The sequence below is a fragment of the Mauremys mutica genome, chromosome 8 (genome assembly GCF_020497125.1).
Source record: "Mauremys mutica isolate MM-2020 ecotype Southern chromosome 8, ASM2049712v1, whole genome shotgun sequence".
NCBI classification, from domain to species: domain Eukaryota; kingdom Metazoa; phylum Chordata; order Testudines; family Geoemydidae; genus Mauremys; species Mauremys mutica.
This window is the reverse complement of record NC_059079.1, coordinates 64948102-64972305: the sequence shown is the minus strand read 5'-3', so window position 1 is coordinate 64972305 and position 24204 is coordinate 64948102. Positions and strand designations below refer to the sequence as shown.

General features: G+C 52.2%; 1 protein-coding gene across 1 annotated transcript; it reads right to left on the bottom strand.

Annotated features, from left to right (window-relative positions):
- Positions 1–5954: 5954 nt before the first annotated feature.
- METTL13 (methyltransferase 13, eEF1A lysine and N-terminal methyltransferase) lies at positions 5955–22759 on the bottom strand. The gene is made up of 8 exons (XM_045028191.1): positions 22450–22759; positions 18747–19500; positions 15286–15485; positions 11509–11704; positions 10775–10939; positions 8819–9034; positions 7585–7716; positions 5955–6713 (listed from the first exon to the last, which is right to left on the bottom strand). Exons 1-8 carry the CDS (start codon positions 22600–22602, stop codon positions 6439–6441), a joined length of 2091 nt encoding a protein of 696 aa, XP_044884126.1. The 5' UTR covers positions 22603–22759; the 3' UTR covers positions 5955–6438.
- Between the last annotated feature and the right edge of the window lie 1445 nt (positions 22760–24204).

Genomic DNA, 24204 nt, shown 5'->3' with positions numbered 1-24204 from the left:
CATGGAACTTCTCAGCTCTGCTCCGCCTCACTCAGCCACTCTCATCTTTAACCACAGCACCCCTTCCACATCAAGTATGACCCAGAAAACCAACTTCGCCCCCACTTTCAGGTCTCCTGCCTGGAATGCCTTCCCTGCACTGATTGCTAAGGGCAGTTTGTTAAGATGTTTCTCCTTCAAATCCCCCCGCAAGACTCACTTTTCCCATCTTCCTCAACACGAAATTAGCCAGCTAATCCTGGTGAAGTAAGAGGGCATCAGGCAGAGCAGAAGGGCTTTAAAGCTCTGAGCATATGGTGGGCACTACCAAAATGCAGATTATCATAATCATGTTCTCACATTATACACCTGCCCCCAAGGCATTGGCTGAGTTTGATTGCTGGCAAAGCACTGAAAAACTGAGGCTAAAAGATTGAGAGATGGAGAATTAGTGCGGGGGAGAGAAGAGGGCTCAGACATGTCGACAGGGCCGGCTTTATGAATGGCGGGGCCTGATTTGAATAGCCGGTGGAGGTCCAGGGCTTCAGTGGCACTTTGGCGGTGGGGGGTCCACTCAGGGTTTTCTGCGGCACTGAAGGACCCCCTGCCGCCGAAATGCTGCTGAAGCCCCGGAGTGGACACCCCGCCCCCCACTGCCAAAATGCCGCCAAAGCCTCGGAGCAGACACACACACTCGCCGCCAGGTGAGGAAAAAAAAATTTAAGACACCTAAAGCGCGGGGCCCGATTTCGGGGAATTGGCTTAAAGCCGGCCCTGCATGTCAAGAGATAGAGAATTAGTGGGGGGAAGAGAACAGGGCTCGGCCAGAGAAGAGAGGCAGAGCGGGGTAGTGGCGTGTAGCAGCAGTGGAAACCGTATTATGGTTTCAGGGATTTGTAACAGACGTCCTGTAGGATACGTGGGCTGGTGCTCTCTGCTGGTGAGGCAGGAACTAGCTCCATTCGTAAGGGTGTTCTCAGCTGTGCTCCAATCACTCGACCAGCAATGCCCAAAAGCTTCTGGCCCTGGCCTACCAACTCCATGAAATCTTTGGCATGCTGAACTGAAACAAATGAAGTATTCTGATTAGCAGCAGCATCTCCAGCTGTAAGAGCCCCCAGCTCCATGACCATCACATGGCTTCCTCTCTGTGCTGACTATTTAATCCTAAAGCAACTGAGAGGCAGTGTGGTCCAGTGGATTGAGTCCTTAGCGCCAACAGACCAGAGTTCTATTCCTGGCTTGGCCTGCTGGATGAGCTTATGCAAGTCACTTCCCTGTCCTGTGCCTCAGTTTCCCCTCTTACTTTTTGTCTTAGACTGTAAACTCCCTGGGGCAGGGACTGTCTCTCACTTTGTGTCTCTACAGCATTGAGCACAATGAGGCCCTGATCTTGGTTGTGGACATGAGGTGTTTCTCTAATAATACTTGCTCATAATTTGGCCCTGCTAAGGAATTCAAATGCAGAGGCGCTTCTGGGAAAGGGCAGAGAGCCCCATTCTTCTCATGTAGTCAGTAAACAACACTGATGCTCCACCCAGGTCAATTTCCTGATAGCTGCTGTAAACTGTCCTCATTAACAGCCCTTCGCTGTAACTCTCCTCCTGAGCAACTCCTGAGTTTTAGTAAAAGCCCCAGCCCAGCAGCCCCAAATAGCACACCCCATTTCTCTTATTCCCTGGGAAAGTAGGGGCTGGAAGCTACTGCAGAGCCAGTGTGCTCAGTCCTGGGAAGAAAGAAACTTGCTAGACTTTACAACACCGCCTCCCCAGCTAATCCACTTTGGAGGGAATCCCTTCCAGTCCTCCTCGGCCCAAGAACTTTGCTGCAACACAGGGCCTTTGAGAGAGGTAAGGGAAAGGTGGAGTGATCGCTCATAGAGGGTTCTCTAACAAAGAACGACCAACTCCCAAGGGCTCTGAGATGAAGCATATTGCAGATGGTGGGTACCTGGTGGAGCTACAGCCAGCTGGAAAAGGGCTCAGATCTCAGCAAACCTGCATGCTTTAGAAACGCTGCATCACAGAGAGAAAATTCCCTCCCAAGCCAGCAAATGGAACAGACCTAGGCAAATGGATTGTTTGTCCAGTGCCAGGAATATTTCCCTGCAGTATAAGTAAAAAACAGACTGTCCTCATCATGCCAATTGTAGGGAGAAAGTAGCCCCATGGGAACAAAGCCCTGCCCCAGGCACTGGTTGAAGTTGAGACACCTTGGGGAGGCTGGGGTGGAGTGTTTGCTTCCCTCTGCTGGCTCTCCCAATGCTCAAGCAGCCTCTGAGGTGATGGACACCAGCGAAACACCACAGCCAGATGGAGATTCCCAATGGTGCCTCCAGGATTGGACCTTCTAGGGGCAGGGTCTCATGTCATGTGAACAGGGGAGGGGGCCATTCCATATACCTGCTTCCTACTCCACTGTGACCATTGGCCCAGATCCTCACAGGTATTTAAACTTCTAAATTCCACTGAAATCAATGGAACTTAAGAGCCTAAACATTTTTGTGGATCTGGGTCCTAGTTCTGGAGGCACTCAGGCATTGCAGTGAAGGGCATGGTATGAAAACCTAAATAGTCATCAAGTTTAGGGCCAGATTGGACCATTATGATCATCTAGTCGGACCTCCTGCATAACAAGGCCAGAGAATTCAGCATCACAGAATGAGGGTTGGAAGGGACCTCAGGAGATCATCTAGTCCAACACCCTGCTCAAAGGGGGACAAATCCCCAGACAGATTTTTACCCCAGTTCCCTAAATGGTCCCCCTCAAGGATTGAACTCATAACCCTGGATTTATCAGGCCAATGCTCAAACCACTGAGCTATCCCTCCTTCCACTGATGTTTATATCAAGCCTATGCCCTCTGGTTGAGCTAGAGGAGCTCTTTTAAAAAGACCCCCAGTGTTGCCTGTAAGACTCCATGTGATAGAGAATCCACCCTATCCAGCCAACGGTTAACTATCATCACTGCTAAACCCTGGCACCTTATTTCTTGTCTGGATTTGTCTAGCTTCAGTTTCCAGCCATTGGATCTCATTATGCCATTGTCTGCTAGACTGAGGAGCCCTTTAGTGTCAGAAATCTTCTCCCTGTGTGGGTTGCCCATTGAGAGAGCCTGGGCTGGTCATGCTTTCCAAGCCCAGCTGGGCAGCTTGCTAGTAAACTGATGTTGGTTTTTAGAAGGGTGGAGACTTCCACCTTTGTTTAGAAAAAGACACTCAGGAAACCCTGTTCCTTGGCTGATCCCCTTACAGCTCAATAATAAATAATCCATCAGTTCTCAGCCTTTTCCAAACTTTGCTATGCTGGAAAACCCCCCCATCTCTAGCCAAGATGTCCTTCCCCTTTAGCAACATGGGAAAGGCAGAGTGGTCAAAGCCCCACTATGGGCTAATTCAATGCCTCTCACAAGCACTGGTTTGTAAAAAGTCCAAAGAATATCGGGGAAATATTCCAGAGTGCCTTGGATGGGGGAGTGCCTGCCTCCGGAGTTGCCCATGGGCTACAGAGCCTTTCACTGCCATGTTCCCATGTCTAGTTTGTCCCACACCAGTGTCACTGGCAGAGAGCTGCTGGGACACACGGGCAGTTGGAGTGGAACAAAGGCAGCTTTCAGGCAGCTGGTTTCCTCTCTCAAGAATAAAAAAATCCCCCTGGATGGTAGAGGCCAGGTCCCACAAGAGAGGTGCAGAACAAAGATTTGCACAGCCCATGCTTAGGCAAAAGGCCAGGGTCACTGTAACAGAGGCTTCTTCACAAAGGGTCCTGTTCTTTGCAAACAAGCCTCACCTGAGACCTGACAAACTCACTACATCAAACATGTCTTACAGAATATTTATCCATAAAGTGTAACAAGTCAGGTAGCTACAGAAAGCTCGTAACTTGTCAAGATTCATAATCATTGAGAGATGTCTGTATGGGTAATAGTTAAGGAATAATGGATACTGAGAGTGTGCTTTAGGGTGGTGGAGGGGAGAACCTACTTTTTTAGATAGGAAAGGGAACTATTGATAAGTGTAAACCCAGATTTGCCTGTTTTGGTTTGTATTGTAACCATTTGTTTCCAGCACACTCTCATTTCTATTAACTCCCAAGTGCTGTGTGTTATACAGGAGCAGAGGTTTGAGGTAAAACCGGCAAACTGGACTACAGGGCTCCTTTTGGGGCAGAGGATGTGGGATTTCTGTAAGTAGCATGTCCGGGGATGGATATTGCAGGGGAACGATTCAAAGGGACTCTGCTGCACCTGTTGTTAACCCTCCTGGCACACTTCTGACGTCCCCTCCCCCCACTTCCATCAGCTGTTCCCCAGAGAGTTCACTTCTGCTTCCCTGAAGCCCAGCCCTTCTGCTGGAGAGGCCACTGCCCCACTTCTGCAGGGGTCAGGCCAGCACCCCAACACTCCTCCAGTATTAACCCAGAGGAGTCAGTCTCAGGGCTAGTGGCTAGATACCCTCCTTTCCCATAGAGGTGAAAGCTCCAGAGACCTAGGGCAGAAGTGGCGGATGGTACCTGATTCTATGAGAGGTCTATGCAAAATGGCCTTTGGGCTGGTGCCAAGACCTTAACCGATCACACCTGGCATCCCAGCTTGGGGCCTAGGATGGGTAGGAACAGCCCAAGTGGGAGGCAGTATTGGTGCTGGCAGGAAGGGGCTGACAGGCCATGGGAGTGAGTGCCAAGGGCGCCGGCAGCAATCGCAGAGGAATGACTGGGTACTGGGCTGATGTGGGTCCAGGGGTTAGGTGGTAGTTGTAGCCTGGAGGTCCTTCATCAGGCACCCACCTCCTTCTGAGGGGTGCCTTAAGGTGGACCAGAGAGCTGACCCACAGTGCAGCATGCTGGGGTAGGGCTTGCAGGTCCCTGGGCCTGGCCGGTTGGTAGTATTTGAGTTTTGTCTTTAGTACAAAGGGAAATTAGTTTTGTTGTGTCTGTTTCTCGGGGCTACAGGGACATGATTTCCCCTTCTGAGTCACATCTGCCTGCAGTCCCAGCCCCAGCCCCTCAGGCTTTGACCTGGGAAGATCTCCCAGAGCCAGCAGTGCTGGGTCTGTTTCACACCTGGATAGGATACATGCCCAGGCATAGCACTGGTGCAGCAGGAAGCATTGTGCTCATTCAGGCAGTGACATCCCTCCTGCAACAGCTGCACTGAGCCAGCTGCTGTGCTGGAAGAAGGGCTAAGTTTTAGGAGAGATGCAAAGACAAAGCCCTGAGTGCTCAGACAAATGACCATCATTGAGCAGTTACTAGGAGGAAGAGCCAGCGTGGGCTGACGTGACAAGGCAGGTGTTTACATTCAGGCCAGCCTAGTTCAGCACCCTGAGTTCTCCTTCATGTCTCATCATACAAAACACCATTAAAGTTGCTATGGACTGTTCAACCTAGCTGTGTTCTAGCCCAGATGTAGCTGCAGTATGACACTGATCCTCAGACTGTCAAAAAGTCTATGTTCTTCCTGGAAGACACAGGAGGACATACTGGTGCTGGCTGAGAGCATTTTTAAACACACATCAGATGTCCACCACTTTAGGGGTGCAGCCATGGTAGTACAAACAGATCCACTCAAGACCCCATTCTAATGTCCTTACAGAGCAGGGACTCCCTCTGACTTCAGTGAGAGAGAGCCATGCAGGCCTGAGGAGCTCAGAGCAGGGCCTACCTCTTGCTCAGATCCCACCTATTCACCTAGGGTCAGAGAAAATTGTGGGGAGCGTGGGGCAGCTGAAGGGAGAGCTGGGGTGAGAGTGTCCAAATGGCAGGCAGGGCTAGTGACAAGACTGCACATGGGTGAGTTAGGCGGAGACACAGGAGACGGGTGGGATTTGGGGTCAGAGACAGACCCAGGCAGCCCCCTGTTGTAAAATGGACTTCCTCACTTTTCCCAAGCCTTCCAGCTTTGGCCCTCATGCTCCCACCCTTCATGCTGGCCTCCCACTCCACACCCAAGGCCCTGCTTCCCCAATTCTACATCTGCCAAGGAAAAAGGCCTTTATTTTAAAAGCAGAGAGTGGGGGAGGCTCCTGCAGCAAACACCCAGTGCTGGTGCCCAGGGGACTGGCCTCCACAGCAATAAGGAGCAGAGCTAGACCAGGCCCCACTCCCCTAATCAGCTGGCTCACAGCCACTCGGAGAAGGAACAGAACTTCTCACACCATTGGCTGCTGCCTTGAGACCCTTTTGGGGAGCGCAGGGGTCACTCCAGTCCTTTCACTATGGCTGGCAGCCTCTCTTTTTTCCCCAGAGGGAGGCTTTCCCTCCCAGGATCCTGCCTTCCCTTGGACAGGCTGCTTGAGATGCACCATTCCGGCCCTAGCAGCCAGGAGGAGCATGTACGTGTGGCGTTGGAGGGCTCCGCTCTTCACTTGCCGTGTTTACAGTCAGACGGCACAACCGCCTTCAGCTCCTCTCTCCAAACCGAGAGCACAGGCGGTAACCCAGACGAGGCAGAACGTCTCTCTCACACAATCTCCACTGCCTTCAGCATGTCCGACAGAACGTAGGAGCTATCCCATGCTTGGCCGGGCCTCCTCAGCATCCTCTCCAGAGTCCTAGCTGTCTCCAGGAGCTCCAGGGCAGCCAGCTTCCCCTCAGGGTACTGCTGGCAGAACAGGATTTCGTTGACTTCCCCCTCGATCCTCCGGGCGTACAGCAGAGGGAAGACCTCCTTGAGGGCAGCCAGAACTGAGTCTTTGAGCAGAGTGTCTCGGCACACCAGATTGAGCACAAAAACGCCTGGAGCAAGGGGAAAGAGACCCAAAAGCACAGGCACGTTTGGAACTGGAGTGATCAGAGGCAACCTGCCCCACCCTACTCCCCACCCTCCACACCAATAGAGGCGCTGCTGGGGGACTACCGATCCCAGCAGACTGAGCTCCAACTGGAGCCAAGCAGTGAAGCATGCTGGAACCAATGGTCTCACAGCAGCACAGCCAGGCTTGCAGCCTCAGTCTGCTCCATTATGCCCATTTGGTGCAACTCCTGAATTAACAGCAAGGCGGCGCCATGGCCCTTGTCTGGGTAAAGCTTGAGAGCACCAGCACCGAAGGCCACCTGGTGAAAGTATTGGCACACAGCGCAAACGAAGAGAGGCCCCTGCAAAGCAGCCATGGGCCTGCAGCTAGTTAGCAGCTGATTCCAGTGTCTAGCAGAGGGGTCCCGTTGCTGTCGCTAATGCCAGCGAATCACTGAGCATACAAAGGGCCAGCCTACCATCCCTCATTGCCCCTTCTTCCATGAGCAGACCCACTGGTATCAGCAGGCCTGCTCATGGAGCAAGGTGCTAGTCATCCTAGGGGAGGGTATTGCAATCTGACCCACACCGCCCTGTATATCCATTGAGCGGCTGCATCTGCCTCATCAACGTTATACCATTGAGCCTCCCGTCAGATGGCTGTTATTCGCTCGGTTTTACAGAGCGGGGCCGAGTCACAGAGGCTGCTCCAGGCACAGAACCCAGGGATCCTGCCACCCAGCGCCCAGCTTTCACCACTAGGGTCACGCTTGCTCTAAGAGGATGCTGACACCTGGAGACAGCCGTTTGGGATGCAGGAGCCGTAGCGCAGCATCTGCGCACACACGAGGCTGTCGGACAGCCTTTCCGTACCTTCCGGTGCCAGGATGGTTCTAACCTTCTGCAGGAAGGACATTTCCACAAAAGCTGGGGGCGGGCAGCTCATTCCCAGCGTGGGATCCTTGCTGTCTACATCGAACATGACAACATCGTACTGGGCTGGAGCTGTGGAAGGAGAACAGCCCAGTTAGCATCCAAAGAGCAAGGCAGCAATAGCGTGGGATGAGCCAAGCACTGCTCACTGCCATAGTCATTGGGCAAGTGGCTGAGATAAAAGCTGGAAGGTTAAAAGAGATTCTTCTGCCATTTGCACAGCAGCTTCCATCCAAGGTTTTATGAATGACACTTGCAGGAGTCTTCTCCCCTTCCACAGAAATGCAGCCACCTCTGGAGTGAGTGTGGCAGCTGCTCAACACTTAACAGAGAAAGCAAAGAACATTGTGTCACATTGTAACTATAGGCAGCCAGACTGGAATTTGGCACTAGGGCAGGAGATCTTTAAATGATCACAAGTGATCACGCCGCCCATTTGACATCTTGCCAGAAAGATGAGCCCTCCTGCAGCACAGTGACCCCCCAATGCCAGGCTGTGGCATTAATTCAGTAGGGATTGGGGAAAGAATGCAACCAATGATGCAACACCACCACTTTCTCCAGCATTTGGGTTCTCTTTGGATGTCTCCCATCCACATACCAGCAAAGGATGACTCTGCTTAGCTTAGGAGAGCTGAAAAGGTCATAGCGCATGATGCTAATGGCTGCAGGTGGAAGAGAATCAGATATCCTGCCATACCTTGCTAATGGCACCTCAGCTCACGTGTGTGTTACATACAAATTAAATGGTTGATGGTAAAGCAGTGATGGGCTAGTGTGGAGGAACTGGGCAGAGGAGAGAGAGGTGGTGTGGCTCAGAATGGAAGAGAACCTCTCAGCAGAAGACACAATTGGGTGGGGAAATGGGGAAGGTAGGAGTCAGAGTTGTCCACTGTGGGCTCTCTGGAACAGTGAGTCCCCCCATCCCCTTGCCCCATCCCTATGGGGTACAAGGCTAAACAACCACAAGGAGCTTGAAAGATAGGCATTGAGGTTGCTGCACTAAGTGCCCAGGGTCAAGAAGCAAAGGGAGTGCTCAGCACTGCTCTGCGGTGACCCTGGCTAGCAGCTACAGGCGTGGAACCGATACCATCCTCTTACAGCATTCAAGAATGGGGAGGCGGGATGGGGGTCCTCAGGGGCGCATCAGTCTGCAGGGACCCTTGTCCATTACCTGCTGCTGCTGCCAGCTCAGCCACGTAGTCCAGACCGTCCAAGATGTGAACCTTCATCCTGTCGCCTTGGGAAAAGCCGAACCACCGGGTAGCCACCTCCAGCATGGAGGGGTCGATTTCAACCGCCTCAACGTGGGACTGGCAGAAATAGTCGTGGATGAAGAGAGGCAGGCTGCCTCCGCCCAGCCCAATCACCAGCACCGAGAGCTGGGCTCCTGCAAGCGGGAAGCAAGCCGGGAAATTAACCTCCATGGCAACCTGAACCCTCCATGCTCCACGCTGTCCCCTCCAGGCCAGCGTGGGAGAACACTATGCTCACATTCCACCCACCACTGCATCTGGCTTTGGCTAGGCAACAGGGTCCCTGCTGGGGTAGAGCTTGGGCGCGGAAGCGGCTTCCTCTTCAACTATGCAGTCCCTGGGTCCCCCCTATCTAAACCAAACACATCTTTAACCCCTTCCCTCCTGCAGCTGGATTCAGTTCGCTCTCTGCTGCTCTGGACCCATCTCCTCCCCGCCTGCTCCCTCTCCTCCTTGAGTTGATTTAGCTAGAAAGCTTTCAGAGGGAAGTTTTCATTTTAACACAGCTCACATATGGCCTTCCAGCTGCACACTGGGGTCACCGTGGAGTCCAGAAACCAGGCCCCTCACCCCTTTTCCCTCTGTTTCAGGGTGAGAACGAAGCTAATCAACTGCGGGCGACAGTCCAGGGAAATTCAAGCCACCGGCAACTCAGCTCCTACAGAAGCTACCTGTGTAACAGGGACGTACATGTCCGGGAAGTTCAGGGCAGTCGAGGGACTCCTGCCCAGCACCTTGGTGTTCCCGTTGATGTTGCTGCCTCACTGGCTGGGGGTACAGTTGCTTTTGCTCAGCTCTTGGTATCCTGAGACAGCAGCAGCCTTTTGTGGAGGCTGTGGCAGCCCACCAGCTACCAGGCCATCAGCTGCTGAATGGGAAGGTAAGGGAGCACCCAGGATAGCGAGCGAGCAATAGAGCCAGGCAGACGGCAGCAGGCCACCACTCTCTGCTCTGCTCAGACAATGCAACCTAGTGGGCCCTGAAACTTCCCTGGCTTTGCAATACCAATCAGCCACGGCTGACTGGGCCTGGGTGCTGGGCCTGGGACGTACACGACACCTGCTAGGAACACGCTGAAGCCACACTGCTCGTTTCGCCTACTGACCTTGCCAGCCTTTTAAACCAGCTCTGTAGCGACAGGCGGCAAGCGCCCTAACCCAGAGCCCCAGGAGACCCCAGTGCTAGCACCCAGTCCCCCCGCCCAGCCAGAAGCACTTCCCCAACCCAACATCCCCCAGTTACCTATCCACGAGACTGGAAATCCAGTCCAAGGACCTTCCCTCTGACCAATAGTGCTTGGCGCTCCTCCAGGGTCTGCCATGGGAGGATCTCAAAGTGCTTGGTGAGCTTGAGCTAGCAGAGCTTCCCCTCCCTTCCGGCAGGACGTGGGCAAGTGTCGTCCTTGCCGCTTTACAGACAGGGGAGCTGGGGCACAGACATCAACCTACAAGCACTCTGTGTCAGCGCCAGGAACAGAAACCAGGAGTCCAGAGTCCAAGGCTCCTGCTCTAAGCACTAGCCTCCGCAGCCACTCCATACCAAAACGACTGTGTGCCATTGCTGTAGCATCTTTCATGATGGGGGAGGCTACAGCACTATCCACGTGTCCAGACAGCACCAGAGACTCACCCATGCCTCTGGGATAGGGAGAGGACACAGATGGACTAGCACCAGCGGCAGCCAGAGAGGAGTCCCTGGGCCCGGCCTGCCATTCGGTCACTGATGGAGACACTCGTCCCTCCCCTTAGCTGTCCCTGGCACTGAGCTGACTAGACCAGGTACAAGTACAGGGAAGACTTGTACTAGGGACTTGCCCTCTCCTATGGTGGTGGTGGTGGGGAGGTGTCGTTTCTCTTAGCTCATGGGCCTCGCACCTGGTAGGAGCTCAGGCTTTCTTAGCAGAGCCAGTCCCGCAACCATGGCCTTATGGTGTTCACAGCAGAGGTAACTCCTGTCAATGGCCTGGCAAGCTGATGCTGGGGGGGCCTCGGTGGAACCAGACCTCTGTTTCTTCTTGTCCTTCTTCCGCTGCTTCTGGCCTGAACAACACAGGAGAGACATTAGTCAGATGCCCAGGCAGACATGCAGAGGGGCTGGCACACCCGATATGTGCTGGGGACAGCAGGGCATATCGTTGGGAGAGAGCTCTCTGAGTCTCCTCTTGTAAGGTAGGTTCTCCATTCCTCTGATCATCCTAGCAGCCCTTCTCTGCACCTGTTCCAGTTTGAATTCATGTTTCTTAAACATAGGAGACCAGAACTGCACACAGTATTCCAGATGAGGTCTGCACCAGTACCTTGCCTGATGCATCCTAGGACTACATTAGCCTTTTTCACAGCCGCATCACAGTGACGGCTCAGTCATCTTGTGATTGACCAATACACCCTAATCTTTCTTCTCCACAGTGGCCCCCTGGGATGAGCTAGATGTCACCCAATGTGGTTGTTCCATTTATTCTCATGATGTGCTCCCATTGCTTTCCAACCTGCTTATTGCTGCCCAGAGCCATCCAACGGCTCCTGGGTATACTGCAACTCTTCCCAGCCCTTTACTGTGCTGCCCAAGCCCTGATAATCTTTCCCAAACTCCTAGGCCCAAGTTTACACACCTCTAGGGGCTGCACTGGACAGCAGCCTGGCTTCCGACTGCACTACATTCCTGTTGCTGAGGAAGATGAGCCGCCGGAAATAGCACATGTTGTCCCCTTTTACGTCCTCAATGAGGTATTCCCCACTCATGGCGCTGGTATCCTGGTGCTGAATGGTACGGACCCCGATGTCCCCCCCTACAGAGAGAAACGGCACCTGGGGGAGAAAGAAAAGCAATAGGGGAAACTAACTCACACAGGAGACACCAGAGAGCTTTACAGAAAGAACCAGAGGAAGAGCTACCAGCCCAGGGACTGCAATAGGAAAATGGCACCAGAACAAGACTGCCATGAACACAAGGCAGTTTGTTGCTCAAATCGGTGTTGTGCAAACTCCCACCTGCAATCCCTGTCTAGGCTGATTGAAGACCAAGCCAATAGCACTGCATCCCGGCTCAACAGGGCCCCATATAGCATGATAGTCCAAGGGGCTGCTGTTTGGATACAGATTCTGATGGGTTCAGAGCTTGGCTTTCAGGTCAAAGCAAGGATCTGGTCTGATTTTCAGTGATGCTAAAATAAATTTTAAAAAAATCAAATTGCTCTTTTAAGATTGTTGTCCAATTTGGCAAGATTCTTAGGAAATCAGTTGTTCTCATGAGAATTCTAACGTCTTGGACATGAATAATTTCAACTGCCTCAGAACCAGACCTGAAACTAGATCTACAGGGGTTTGAATCTGATTTCCCACATCTACTGAAATTTGAAAGGAAGACAGATTATAGAATCCAGTTTGCCTGGTCTCCTGTACTTTTTGCCTTTAACAGGAGACCAGAAGAACAGTTTCAGAGTCACAGAAATCTAGGACTGGAAGGGACCTCGAGAGGTCGTCTAGTCCAATCCCCTGCACTAGGACAGGACTAAGTATTATCTAGACCAGAGGCAGGCAAGCTTTTTGGTCTGAGGGTTTCTGAAATTTTATGGCGTGCCCTGGCCCCCACCCCTTATCTGATCCCCCACGGCTTCTTGCCCCCAATGGCCCTCTGGGGACTTCTACCCCATCCACCCCTCCCTGTCCCCTGACCACCCCGGAATCCCTGCCCCTGACTGCCCCCCCGCTGCCCAATCCAACCCCATCTCTCATTCTAGACTGCTCCCCCGGGACCACTGCCCCCATTCAATCCCCGTTCCCCGCCCTCTGACCGCCTCATTCCCTATCCACACCCCCGCCCCCTGACCACCACCCAGAACTCCCCTGCCCTCTATCCACGTGCTGCCTGGAGCACTGGTGGCTGGGGGGGCTACAGCCACACTGCCCAGAGCACCAGGACAGGCAGTCATTCTGCCCACCTGGAGCCAGCCATGCCACTGCGCAGCACAGAGCACCGGATCAGGCCGCGGCTCTGCAAGAGCCCTGCTGCCCAGAGCATTGCGTTGGCGGTGCAGCGAGCTGAGGCTGCGGGAGAGGGTACAGCGGCGGGGTGGGGGGAGCAGCCTCACGGGCCAGGTGCTCAGGGGCTGGGCAAGAGAAACCTGCAGGCTGTAGTTTGCCCACTTGATCTAGACCATCCCTGACAGGTGTTAGTCTAACCTGTTCTTAAAACCTCCAAAGATGGAGATTCCACAACCTCTGTAGGTAAGTCTGTAGGTAATTTATTTCAGTGCTTAACTACCCTGACAGTTAGGAAGCTTTTCCTAATGTCTAACCTAAATCTCTCTTGCTGCATTTTAAGCCCATTGCTCCTTGTCCTGTCCTCAGTGGATAAGGAGAACAATTTATCACCCTCCTCTTTATAACAACCTTTTACATACTTGAAGACTATTATGTCCCTCCTCAGTCTTCTCTTCTCCAGACTAACCATGCCCATTTTTTCAATCTTCCCTCATAGATCATGTTTTCTAGACTTTTAATCATTTTTGTTGCTCTTCTCTGGACTTTCTCCAATTTGTCCACATCTATCTTGAAGTATGGTGCCCAGAACTGGACACAACACTCCAATTGAGGCCTTTTCATTGCTGAGTAGTGGTAGAATTAATCTTTCACATTATTAAGGCAGATTTGTCTGCTCTATGTAGATGGCCTGTTTGACATACTTCTTGTGTCTTGCTTACAACATTCTTAGGCCTGGTCTACACTGGTGGGGGGGGGGGTTGAACTAAGGTACACAAGTTCAGCTACGCGAATAGCGTAGCTGAACTCGAACTACCTTAGTTCGAACTACTCACCCGTCCAGACGCCGCGGGATCGAAGTCCGCGGCTCCCCCGTCGATTCCACCACCGCCATTCGCGGTGGTGGAGTTCCGGAGTCGATGGGAGCGCGTTCGGAGTTTGAACTATCGCGTCTAGATTAGACGCGATAGTTCGAACTCCGAGAAGTCGAACTCTACGCGTCGACCCAGCAGGTAAGTATAGACCTACCCTTAGTAACATAGCCCAAAATGATGTGCACTTTATCTGCAACAGTGTTACATTGTTGATGCATATGGAGTTTGAGATTCCCTATAACCCAGGGGTCCCCAACCCCCGGTCCGCGGCCCGGTACCGGTCCGCGGCCTCTTACAAACCGGGCCGCGAACCAACCCAGTGGACCTCCCGCAGGCGTGCCTGCGGGAGGTCTACCCGCGCCGCGGGGCGAGCGCTCCACCGCCCGCAGGCGTGCCTGCGGGAGGTCTACCCGAGCCGCGGGACGAGCGCTCCCTCCGCAGGCATGACCGGTCCCTGGTCCTGAAAAGGTTGGGGACCCCTGCTATAACCCCCAGATCACTTTCTGCAGTACTCCTTCCTAGGCAGTCATTTCCCATTTTGTATTTGTGCAATTGATTTCTTCTTCCAAGTGGAGTACTTTCCATTTGTCCTTATTCAATTTCATCCTATTTATTTCAGACCATTTCTCCAGTTTGTCAAGATCATTTTGAATTCTAATCCTGTCCTCCAAAGAACCTGCAAAAAATCCCCCTTTGGTATCATCCAAAAATTTTGTCAGTGTATGTCTACTATGTATGCCATTATCCAAATCATTTATGAAGATACTGAATAGAACTGGATCCAGGATAGATCCCTGTTTGACCTGCTAATACTGAGAGGCACAATAAACCATTCTACATCTCCTCTTAAGAAGCCAAGCTGAAACAGATGCATCTTAGGAATTGAAAGGATATTTGTTGTAGGAAGCTGAGGATAGCAGGGGAGCGTGAGGACTGGACAGGTTTGTGTGGCATAGTAGTTTGGCCAGTTTTTTCACCATGGTTATCTAGTTATTAGCTGAGATGCAGGAAACAAGTCACAGCAATAATACACGTTTTACAAGTTGCTGAATGGTTCAATCCTCAGCGAGGTGGGTAGAAAGCTGCAGAAAGAAACAGGAAGGCGGAAGAGATTCAGGCCAATATTTGCAAACAGGGCGAGTGGTTTTGGGTGCCCAACTTGAGATGCCCTCCCTCTAAAAATCAGGCCCCGTTGGGGTATCTGAATTTGAGGCCCTCAAATTAAGGCATCCAAAAATCACAGCCTAAAGAAATGAAGTGACTGGAGCTGGGGCAGAGAGGAGAATAAAACAGCAGCTAGATTCTGGGCTGAACTAAGCCCCTGAGCTGAACCCCTCCCTTGACTGGAACCAGATCAAATTTTGCAATTGGAGCCCACTTCCAGCTGAAAGGAGAACATGTGACGGCAACAGAGAGCAGCAGGAGGCCCTGAAGTAGGAGCTAGAGCCTGGCTATGGATGTGTGGGGTGCAGGCTGGGTTTGCAGCTCTGCCCAAGGAGATGCCTGAACACAGCTGTTGGGAACAGCGCTTACCTGCTGCTGGGACGGGAGGCTGGGTGGCGCCAGCTCCATCACCTTCCCCGACAGCTCTGCCTGGATGCCTTCCATCCCTTCATAGTGCTGACCTCTGTGCAGGGCCACCGTTATCAGCCGCCTGAAGCCTGCGCTGACAGCCAGCTGCTTCCGACCCGCCTCCGTCCCAAAGAGCCACTCGGTCTCTCTGCCCTGTGGTACTGGAGAAAGGGGTCTCAGTCAGGAGAGCAGAGACCACAGTGGCAGAAACGGATGGTGCTAGAAGTACAGTGCTACCAATGTATCTTAGCCTTTAGCCAGGAGCGGCCAAAGCAACTGCCATCATCTCTAGTACAGATAAGCTCCAGAACACAGTATGTCTGTGCTGCTTGGATCGAGATGGAACTGGTAAACAGCGTGCTCCTGTTATACTGATGACAACAACAACAACTGCAACCTTTTCCAGATCTGACAAATTAGATGCAGCCCTGTGGCAGCTTTGCCAATACACCCCTTGATTGAATCCATTTTGGATGCCCCTTCCTCCAACGCATTCATAACACAAAGGCTTGAATGTATTACAGGTCTGTGTATCTAGAGTCTGTGCTAATGAAACAAGAAGACTTAGCACTCCTCTGGATCACGTCCATTTGAAGATTCCAAAGCACTTGGAAAATGGAGCAAGTATCTGCCCCATATTTATGAATAGGACAGCTGAGATGCAGAGTGGTTAAATGGTCACACAATGAGTCAGAGATGGGAACAAACTCCAGGAATCTCAACTCTCAGCCCTGTGCACTGGACTACGTTGCCTCCTTGGATTAAAATCAAACAGGCCATCTATTATTGTTATTGTCTAGCTGACAAATCTGCCTTAATAATGTGAAAAATTAATTCCACTATTGGTAACAGGTTGGAAGAAGGCAATTGAAGAAATACTACAAATGCACTAACCAGTGTGACCTGCTTTGTGTGTGGCTAAGAGGAGGAGAGGTTTCTGCATTCTGTTAAAGAGGCCTGGATTTCATACACTGAAATCTCAGTCAAATGTTTTTTGTTTTTTTGTAAATAGTGGAGCGCTCTCAAATTCAAGAAAGGAGCTACTTCAGAGCTCCTGCTGATCCTAAGGAAGCTGGCAGTTTGTACACACTATAAATACAATAGCCTTTTCTTGTTGGATGCATGTCTAACTGCAATGAGTGCATTTATGATATTAAAACAGAGCAAATTTGTCTATTTAACTTTTACCTGGTAGCAACAACAGAGCATCACAGAGAAAGTTAGTAACAAACACATGAATGCTCCATTATCAGCATCTGCTATTTACTAGAGGGCAGATTCTGCCACCAGAACTCTCAGGGTATGGCTACACTTGCAGCTGTACAGTGCTGGGAGTTAAACCTGTCTTCGTACAGCTGAGTAGGGAAAGTGCTGTAGTGTGGCCACACTGACAGCTACCAGCGCACTGTTGTGGCCACATTTGCAGCATCTGCAGCAGCATTGGGAGCAGTGCATTATGGGCAGCTATCCCAGCGTTCAAGTGGCTGCAACTTACTTTTCAAAAGTGGGTGGGGTGGAGTGTGACAGGGAGCATGGGGGAGAGAGAGCGTGGATTTTTGGAGCTGACACTGTCAGCGCCCTGCCTTGCAAGTGAATATTCTTTGGTGCTTTCATGGTGTTACTAGAAATCCAACTTGCTTGTTCCATCTTCCTTTCAGCAATTAAATACATGTAACAAACTAAAAAAAAAAAAAAAAAAAAGTTTGACCCCCTCCCTCACTCACTGAAAGCAAACAGCAGCTGTTTGGTTTTTTCCTCACAGACCAGATGAGCAGCTGCTCCAAAACGGACACCCACCCCGCCCCGCGCTGCTTCTCTCCTCAAGCCCCCTCCCTCCCCCTCTCTTCAAGCAAACACTAGCTGTGGGCATTCCAAAGGGAGCTCCCTGCCTCTGCTCATTCACAGCAAACTGGGGCTGTGTTTGTTTTTTTGATAAGCAGCTCCGGGAGCCCGGAGTTCACAATAAAACAAAGAGCGGAACCTTCACTTAAAAGGATTATGGGAAGCTTCGGGAGGTCAGTTACAGTGTACTAAGATTATTCCCTGTTTACATTGGCACCCCAGCGCTGCAGCAGCAGCGCTATACTCTTTATTCCTCTCAGGGAGGTGGAGTACAAGCAGCGCTGTAGCCACGGAGATACAGTGCTGTATGTGCCTTGCCAGTGTGGACGGGGAGTGAGTTACAGCGCTATAAAGCCACCAACAGCATTGTAACTCTCAAGTGTAGCCAAGGCCTCAGTTGCTGGTATCTTTCTCCATAAGTAGCCTCAATGAAATGAATGGGGCTATTCATAGGGGTTGGGAATAGCTTGTTGGGAAGGTGGCAGAATCAGATCCTACTGGCTAACAGCTGTATCTTGTATTGTGTATTTGCTCTCTGAGCTGATGTAGGGGGCTATCCAACTATCGCAAGTACTTATGCGATAAAGCCCAGGTGCTTACCAGTATATCTTCAGATTACACCAATGGGCACATTTTGGAGATGAAAAATGAGGCAGTTAAATGTGATCTGTCCCACCGCCCATCTTCATGACCAGTCCCCTATGTCAGATTAAGGCTTCATATCAGGCCACAGCACCGCACTGCTTCTTTGGTCAGTGACTGGGCTCTGTCTACACACAATACCTTGGCAAGCTAATGTGTTTTGTTCTTTTGCTCCTGGAGACCAAGATTTTCAGAAATGAGGTGTCTAAATTTAGGGGCTCAGGAGCCTTGAAAGGCATCTTTGATAACTGACTTGATTTTCAGAAGTGCTGAGCAGAGCTCGCCAAAAAAAGGGAATCTTTCTGCAAAAAATTTTGGATTTTTGGGGTGAGGGTGGAGGGAATTCGTCCCACTTTGGAATGAACTGTAAAAAATGTGAAAACTTTTCACGGGAACGAATTTAAAGAAAAATTCCATTTCAGGAGAACTGAAACGAAACGAAATGTTTCTGGCTTCCTGACCACCCTCACTTGGGAAATCTCAGCCCAGCTGCTGGACAATCACTGAGCCTCCCTACCAGCCCCCAGTTCTGGGAGCTGGAGAAATGCTGCTCATCCCCAGAACTTTGGGGGAGGAGGGGGAACCTGGCTGTGTTTTGATGAAAGTTTCGTCAAGTCTGTAATAGATTTGGTGAAATATTTCATACCACCAACTTGGCATTTGCCAGCAGAATAAGTTCAGTTGGAAAATCTCTTAATCTCTAGTGCTGAACACCCAGCAACTGTCATGGAAATGAATGGGAATTGTTGGGTGTCCGGCACTGGTGAAAATCAGGCCTATCTTATTATACCTAACCAGAAGCTTAAGAGCTTAGCTTGAATGGTGACCCCCGCTGAAGTCAATGGGAGTTTTTCCATGGACTTCAATGGGATCAAGATTTCATCCCTATTTTGAACATCTCAGCTAGAGAAATATCCTCTCAGAGGAGCTGAACTCACTGATGAAGATGGCAAAGTGATTGTTCTGGGAGGCTTTCACTGAGGGGCTGTCCACCACATGCAGAGTGTACCGAGGTTTCCCAGCATCTGCATCACACAGATCCAGGGAGACGTGGCTCGCGGTGGGGTTTTTATTCAGCTGGCTGCGCAGCAGAGCATACAGCTGCCTCTCCTTTACTGCCTCGATCAGCTGCTCAGCGCTCTCCACCCGCACAGGCTTGTCCTGCTCCTCAGTGTAGATCTCAAGGATCTGAAGAACCAAATCTGGGATCTTCTTGAACTTGGTCATGACATAGACAAAAACGGGCAGAACAAACTGCTGCTTGGCCGCTCCATCCGCACTGCCTGAGACCTGGTGAACACGCACCATCCAGCCTTCCTGGGAGAAGTAGCCCACCGCCTTCTTCACCACATGGGCCTGGGCCAAGGAGATACACAGGTAGCGGCCTCCAACCTGCAGCACCCGGCTAATCTCAGAAAACATCCTGTCCACCCTTTGGAGGGTGGCCTCCTCTTCATCAACCAAGATAGCATCTAGGGTGCCCTTGTCCAATACCACCTGGAACTGGGCGTCCTGGAAATCCATCTGCAGCATGTCCATCCGCAGGTAGCTCATCTTCGGCCTCCTGTGGGCATTCCGCTCCCTCATCTGATTTATCACAACCTCGCTGATGTCTACGTTCACAATGTCCTGGTAGCCCACGTCATACATCTGCTCGCTCAGTTCTGAGTTGCCACAACCCACTACAAGAACCTGAGAAATTTAAAGAGATAAGTTTCCCTGTGGATACACAGCACAGTCCTGTTTATCCCAACCAATTCCAAACACACATACACACACCATGTAGATCAGCAAAACGGATTCTCTGGGAGACAAATCCACCATGAATGCTCACTAACCAACACTTGGGGATCTTGAAATAAATGTACTACAGAGGGATTCACCACACGCAAAGGAGGCATTCGACATGTATCTGTTAAACACACACATGCAGGAATCCCTTCCCCACCACTGCACTATAGCTGCACCGGGGTGGAAGACACCATCTGATGACTAGTGCACAACAACCAGTGAACTCGAGTGGATGTAACCTGAACTGCACATGGAATTCAGGGAGACAGGATGTGGTTATCTGAGCTAGATTTTAGCCAGAATAAAGGGAGCCATACCCCATTTCTTCTAAGAAGTGCCGAGGGATCATTTATGACCACAAATGGACATGATCTTGGTTTTATCTACTGGTCACCATCTCCCAACACCAGGCTGGGCCATTAGCTCAGCACTAACCAAAACAAACAACTTATGGGGAGATACTGGAGTGGATAAGCTGAGGATCCATGAGATTGGCTGCCAAGCTGCTTCCCTACTCGTAGACCGGGGGCGGGCAAACTTTTTGGCCTGAGGGCTACATCCGGTTTCAGAAATTGTATGGAGGGCTGGTTAGAGGAGGCTGTGCCTCCCTAAACAGGCAGACGTGGCCCAGCCCCTGCCCCCTATCTGACCCCCCCGCTTCTCGCCCCTGACGGCCCCCCGGGACTCCTGCCCCATCCACACCCCTGCTCCCTGTCCCCTGACAGCCCCTGTCCCCCCGCCCCTAACTGCCCCCCCACCCCATCCAACCCCCTCCTCCTTCCTGACTGCCCGCCCCCAGGACCTCTGCCCCATCCAACCACTCCTTCACCCTGAATGCACCCAGACTCCCCGCCCCTAACTGCCCCCCACCGCCCCATCCAACACCCCCTCTCCTTCCTCACTGCCTCCCTGGGACCCCTGCCCTATCCAGCCACCCCTTCTCCCTGTCCCCTGACTGCCCCCAGAATCCCCACCCTGACTGCCCCCAGCCGCCCCATCCAACCCCTCCTCTCATTCCTGACTGCCCCCCTGGGGACCTCTGCCCCATCCTTCTCCCTGACCGCCCCCAGAACCCCTACCCCCATTCAACCACCCTGTTCCCCGCCCTCTGACCCCCCGACCCCTATCCACACCCCCGGCCTCCCTTGCCCTCTATCCAATCCCCCTCCTTGCCCCCTTACTGCGCTGCCTGGAGCACCAGTGGCTGGCGGTGCGGCTGCACCATGACAGGCCGCTGCACCGCCCGGCTGGAGCCAGCCAGGCACCGCGCAGCACAGAGCACCGGTCAGGCCGGGATCTGCAGCTGCCCTGCCCCAGGAGCTCACTGCCTCGAGCATTGAGCTGGTGGCGCAGTGAGCTGGTGGCGCAGTGAGCTGAGGCTGCGAGGGAGGGGGAACATCAGGGAAGGGGTCGGGGGCTAGCCTCACGGCCAGGAGCTCAGGGGCCGGGGAGAACAGTCCCACGGGGTGTAATTCGCCCATCGCCATCATAGATCCACATCCACCCAAGCAAGTAGCATTTGGGAGTCTCCTGTGCTGGGATGGATCTTGCATATGTTTTAGGCTTTGAACCACCCGATTGTGACACTGGGCTGTGGATCAAAGAAATCTGTACTCAGCACCTAGGAGATCAGCCCAGCCCAGCCCCTGCCTATACCTCTTCATACATCCATATGGGGCCCTAAGAGAATCAGAATCATAGAAATGTAGGGCTGGAAAGGACTTTGAGAAGTTATTAAGTCCAGCCCCCTGCACTGAGGCAGGACCAAGTAAACCTCGACACTCCCTGACAGGTGTTTGTGCAACCTGTTCTTAGAAACCTCCAATGACGGGGATTCCACAGCCTTCCTTGAAAGCCTATTCCAGACCTTAACTACCCTTAAAGTTAGAACGTTTTCCTAATATCTAACCTAAACCTCTCTTGCTATAAATCAAGTCATTACTTGTTGTCATTCTTTCACTGGACATGGAGAACAATTGATCCCTGTCTCCTTTATAATAGCCTGATAATAGTCCTCAAATATGGTAAAATTTCTCCCCCCTCCCTTCTTTTCTCAAGCCTGAACATGACCATTTTTAAAAAAACTTTCTTCATAGGTCAAGTTTTCAAAACTTATCATTTTTGTTGCTCTCCTCTGGACTCTCTCCAGTTTGTCCACATCTTTCCTAGAGTGTGGCACCCAGAATTGGACACACTACTCCAGTTGATGCCTCACCAGTGCCAAGCAGAGTGTGACAATTACATCCTGTGTCTTACATACACTGCTTATGCTGACACGCCCCAGAATAACATTAATCTTTTTTGCAACTGCATCAGACCCAATTTGCGATTCCACTACAACCCCAGATCATTTCCAGCAGCTGTACTGCCCAGCTAGTTATTTCCCTTTTTGTAGCTGTGCATTTGATTTTTCCTTCCAAAGTGCAGTACTTTAAACGTGTTTTATTGACTTCCATCCTGTTAAACTCAGGTTGTTCTGAATTCTAATCCTGGCCTGCCCGTGCCCCTGCCCCCGTTTGCCTGGCGCCAGACACCAATGTTACAAGCAGGCCCTCCCCTGCGTTACCCAAGCGGCTAATAAAAACATTGGCACAGGACCCAGGACCGACCCTGGCAGGACCCCCCGAGATGCAACCTCCCAGCGAGCCCATGACACCCACTCTCTCGGTGCGATCCAGCAGTGCCCCCGCCTGGCAGCAACTTCACCCTCCCGCTCTTCCCTAGGCTGCTTCTGACCCTACCTATGCCCCGTGCCCTACAGGAATCGGGGGAGCCGCAGACGCGCTCTACCCTTCGGCCCGGGTCTCGGGCCCCACCCAACGGAGGCGCCCCCGGCCGCCCCTCGCTCACCTTGTCGCGGGGACGCACATACTTGTGCAGCGCCGCGCACAGCTCCAGGTAGCCGCCGTACCACTCGAAGGCGCGCGGCCCGCGCTGCTGGAAGAAGCGCTCCCAGTACTGGGCCGAGCCGAAGTCCCGCGCGGTGCGGGGCAGCAGGGCCATGGCGGGGGAAGGGGGCGTCCCGCCGGGCCCACCCCGCCTCCCGAGTCCCCCTGGCGGGCAGACGCGCAGCGGGCCGGGACCGGGGTCTCCCCCACGTGCGCCCCCGCTGCCCCCACAGTGCGATCCTGGAACGTTTGCACGCTACGTCCGCGTTGGAGCCTGCCCATTGGGCCCCTCCTCCGTGCACCGACGTCCCAGCTCATTGGTTGTCTCTTTTTTCCGGCTTTCTTCCCATTGGCTCGTTACCTCCCCCACCCCGGTGTGTGTTGTTTGTACTTTGACAGGGAGGCGAGGGGGGATGCTGGAACGGCGCACTGCGAGGCGGGGGGGATGCTGGAACGGCGCACTGCGAGGCAGGGTGTGTGTGGGGGGGGTGGATCGCGGGACAGGGCGGTGGGGGGTGGGGATCTCCCAATGGCCAGGCTGAAGGGGCTGCTGTGGCGCTCTGTGCGCTCAGACAGGACACAGCCCAGCTGCGCTCCCATGAGCTGAAATCGGCCCCTCCAGCAGAGGGAGTGTGGATGAAAGGCTCCCCTTGGCCTGCCCCTCACCCCCAGGTAGGGTGACCAGATGTCCTGATTTTATAGAGACAGTCCCAATTTTGGGGTCTTTTTCTTATATAGGCTCCTATTAACCCCACCCCCTGTCCTGATTTTTCACATTTGCTGTCTGGTCACCCTACCAACAGAAGTTGGTCCAGTAAAAGCTATTCCCTCCCCCACCTTGTCTCTCTAGTAGGCTGTGTTGGTGTCCCCAAGCCTAAGTGAATCAAAGTTGTGACTGTAGGCCTGAGTGAACCAAAGTTCTTCCATGCTGTGAACTTTAACCAGCCTAAGATGCTAATAAACAGCAAGCAAAATGTGTAACTGTCAGCTTTCTTAGATTGCAGCTGCAGTATAGCTCGAAACAGCAAAAGCGGCAGTAAGACAAGGGAAAAGGGGGAGGAAAGTCTGCATGGGTCTGTGCTGTGAAGGCCATAGATAAACATGCGAATGAGAACAGTTCTAACAAGCTACATTATAGTGTTAAGTGTAACTGTTGCAAGGGGGAAGGAGGAAGGGGGAAAAACAAGGGGGGGTATAAATGCTGGGACCCCGCCTGCGTGCGGGTGTGCAGGATTTGAGAATGCTTTTTCTCCCTGGCACCTTATTTGGGCTCAAATAAACTTGGTTTGCTTCTCCACCCTGGTGTGTTAATTAGTGCGACGCACACCGGGCAACAAACCCCACTGTTGCTCCTCGGGCCCTTTGGGCCGGCAACAGCTGTGCAAGCTGATAGCATTTTGCACACTTACCCCAGTGATGGTTCACTAATTCAGACCCATATGTGCTGGGGGCAGACTTTTTCCAGCTGTTGTATTGCTGCCTACACTGCTTTATTTTTCACAATCAGTTTTGAACTCTCTTTTCTATTACCCTCAAATCACTGTTGCTGTATGTACCCCTACTATAGGGTGACCAGATGTCCCAATTTTATAGGGACAGTTCTGATTTTTGGGCCTTTTTCTTATATTAGGCTTCTATTACCACCACCATCCCTCCCAATTTTTCACATTTGCTGTCTGGTCACCCCACTCTATTACCTCAAATGAAACAAGCCCTT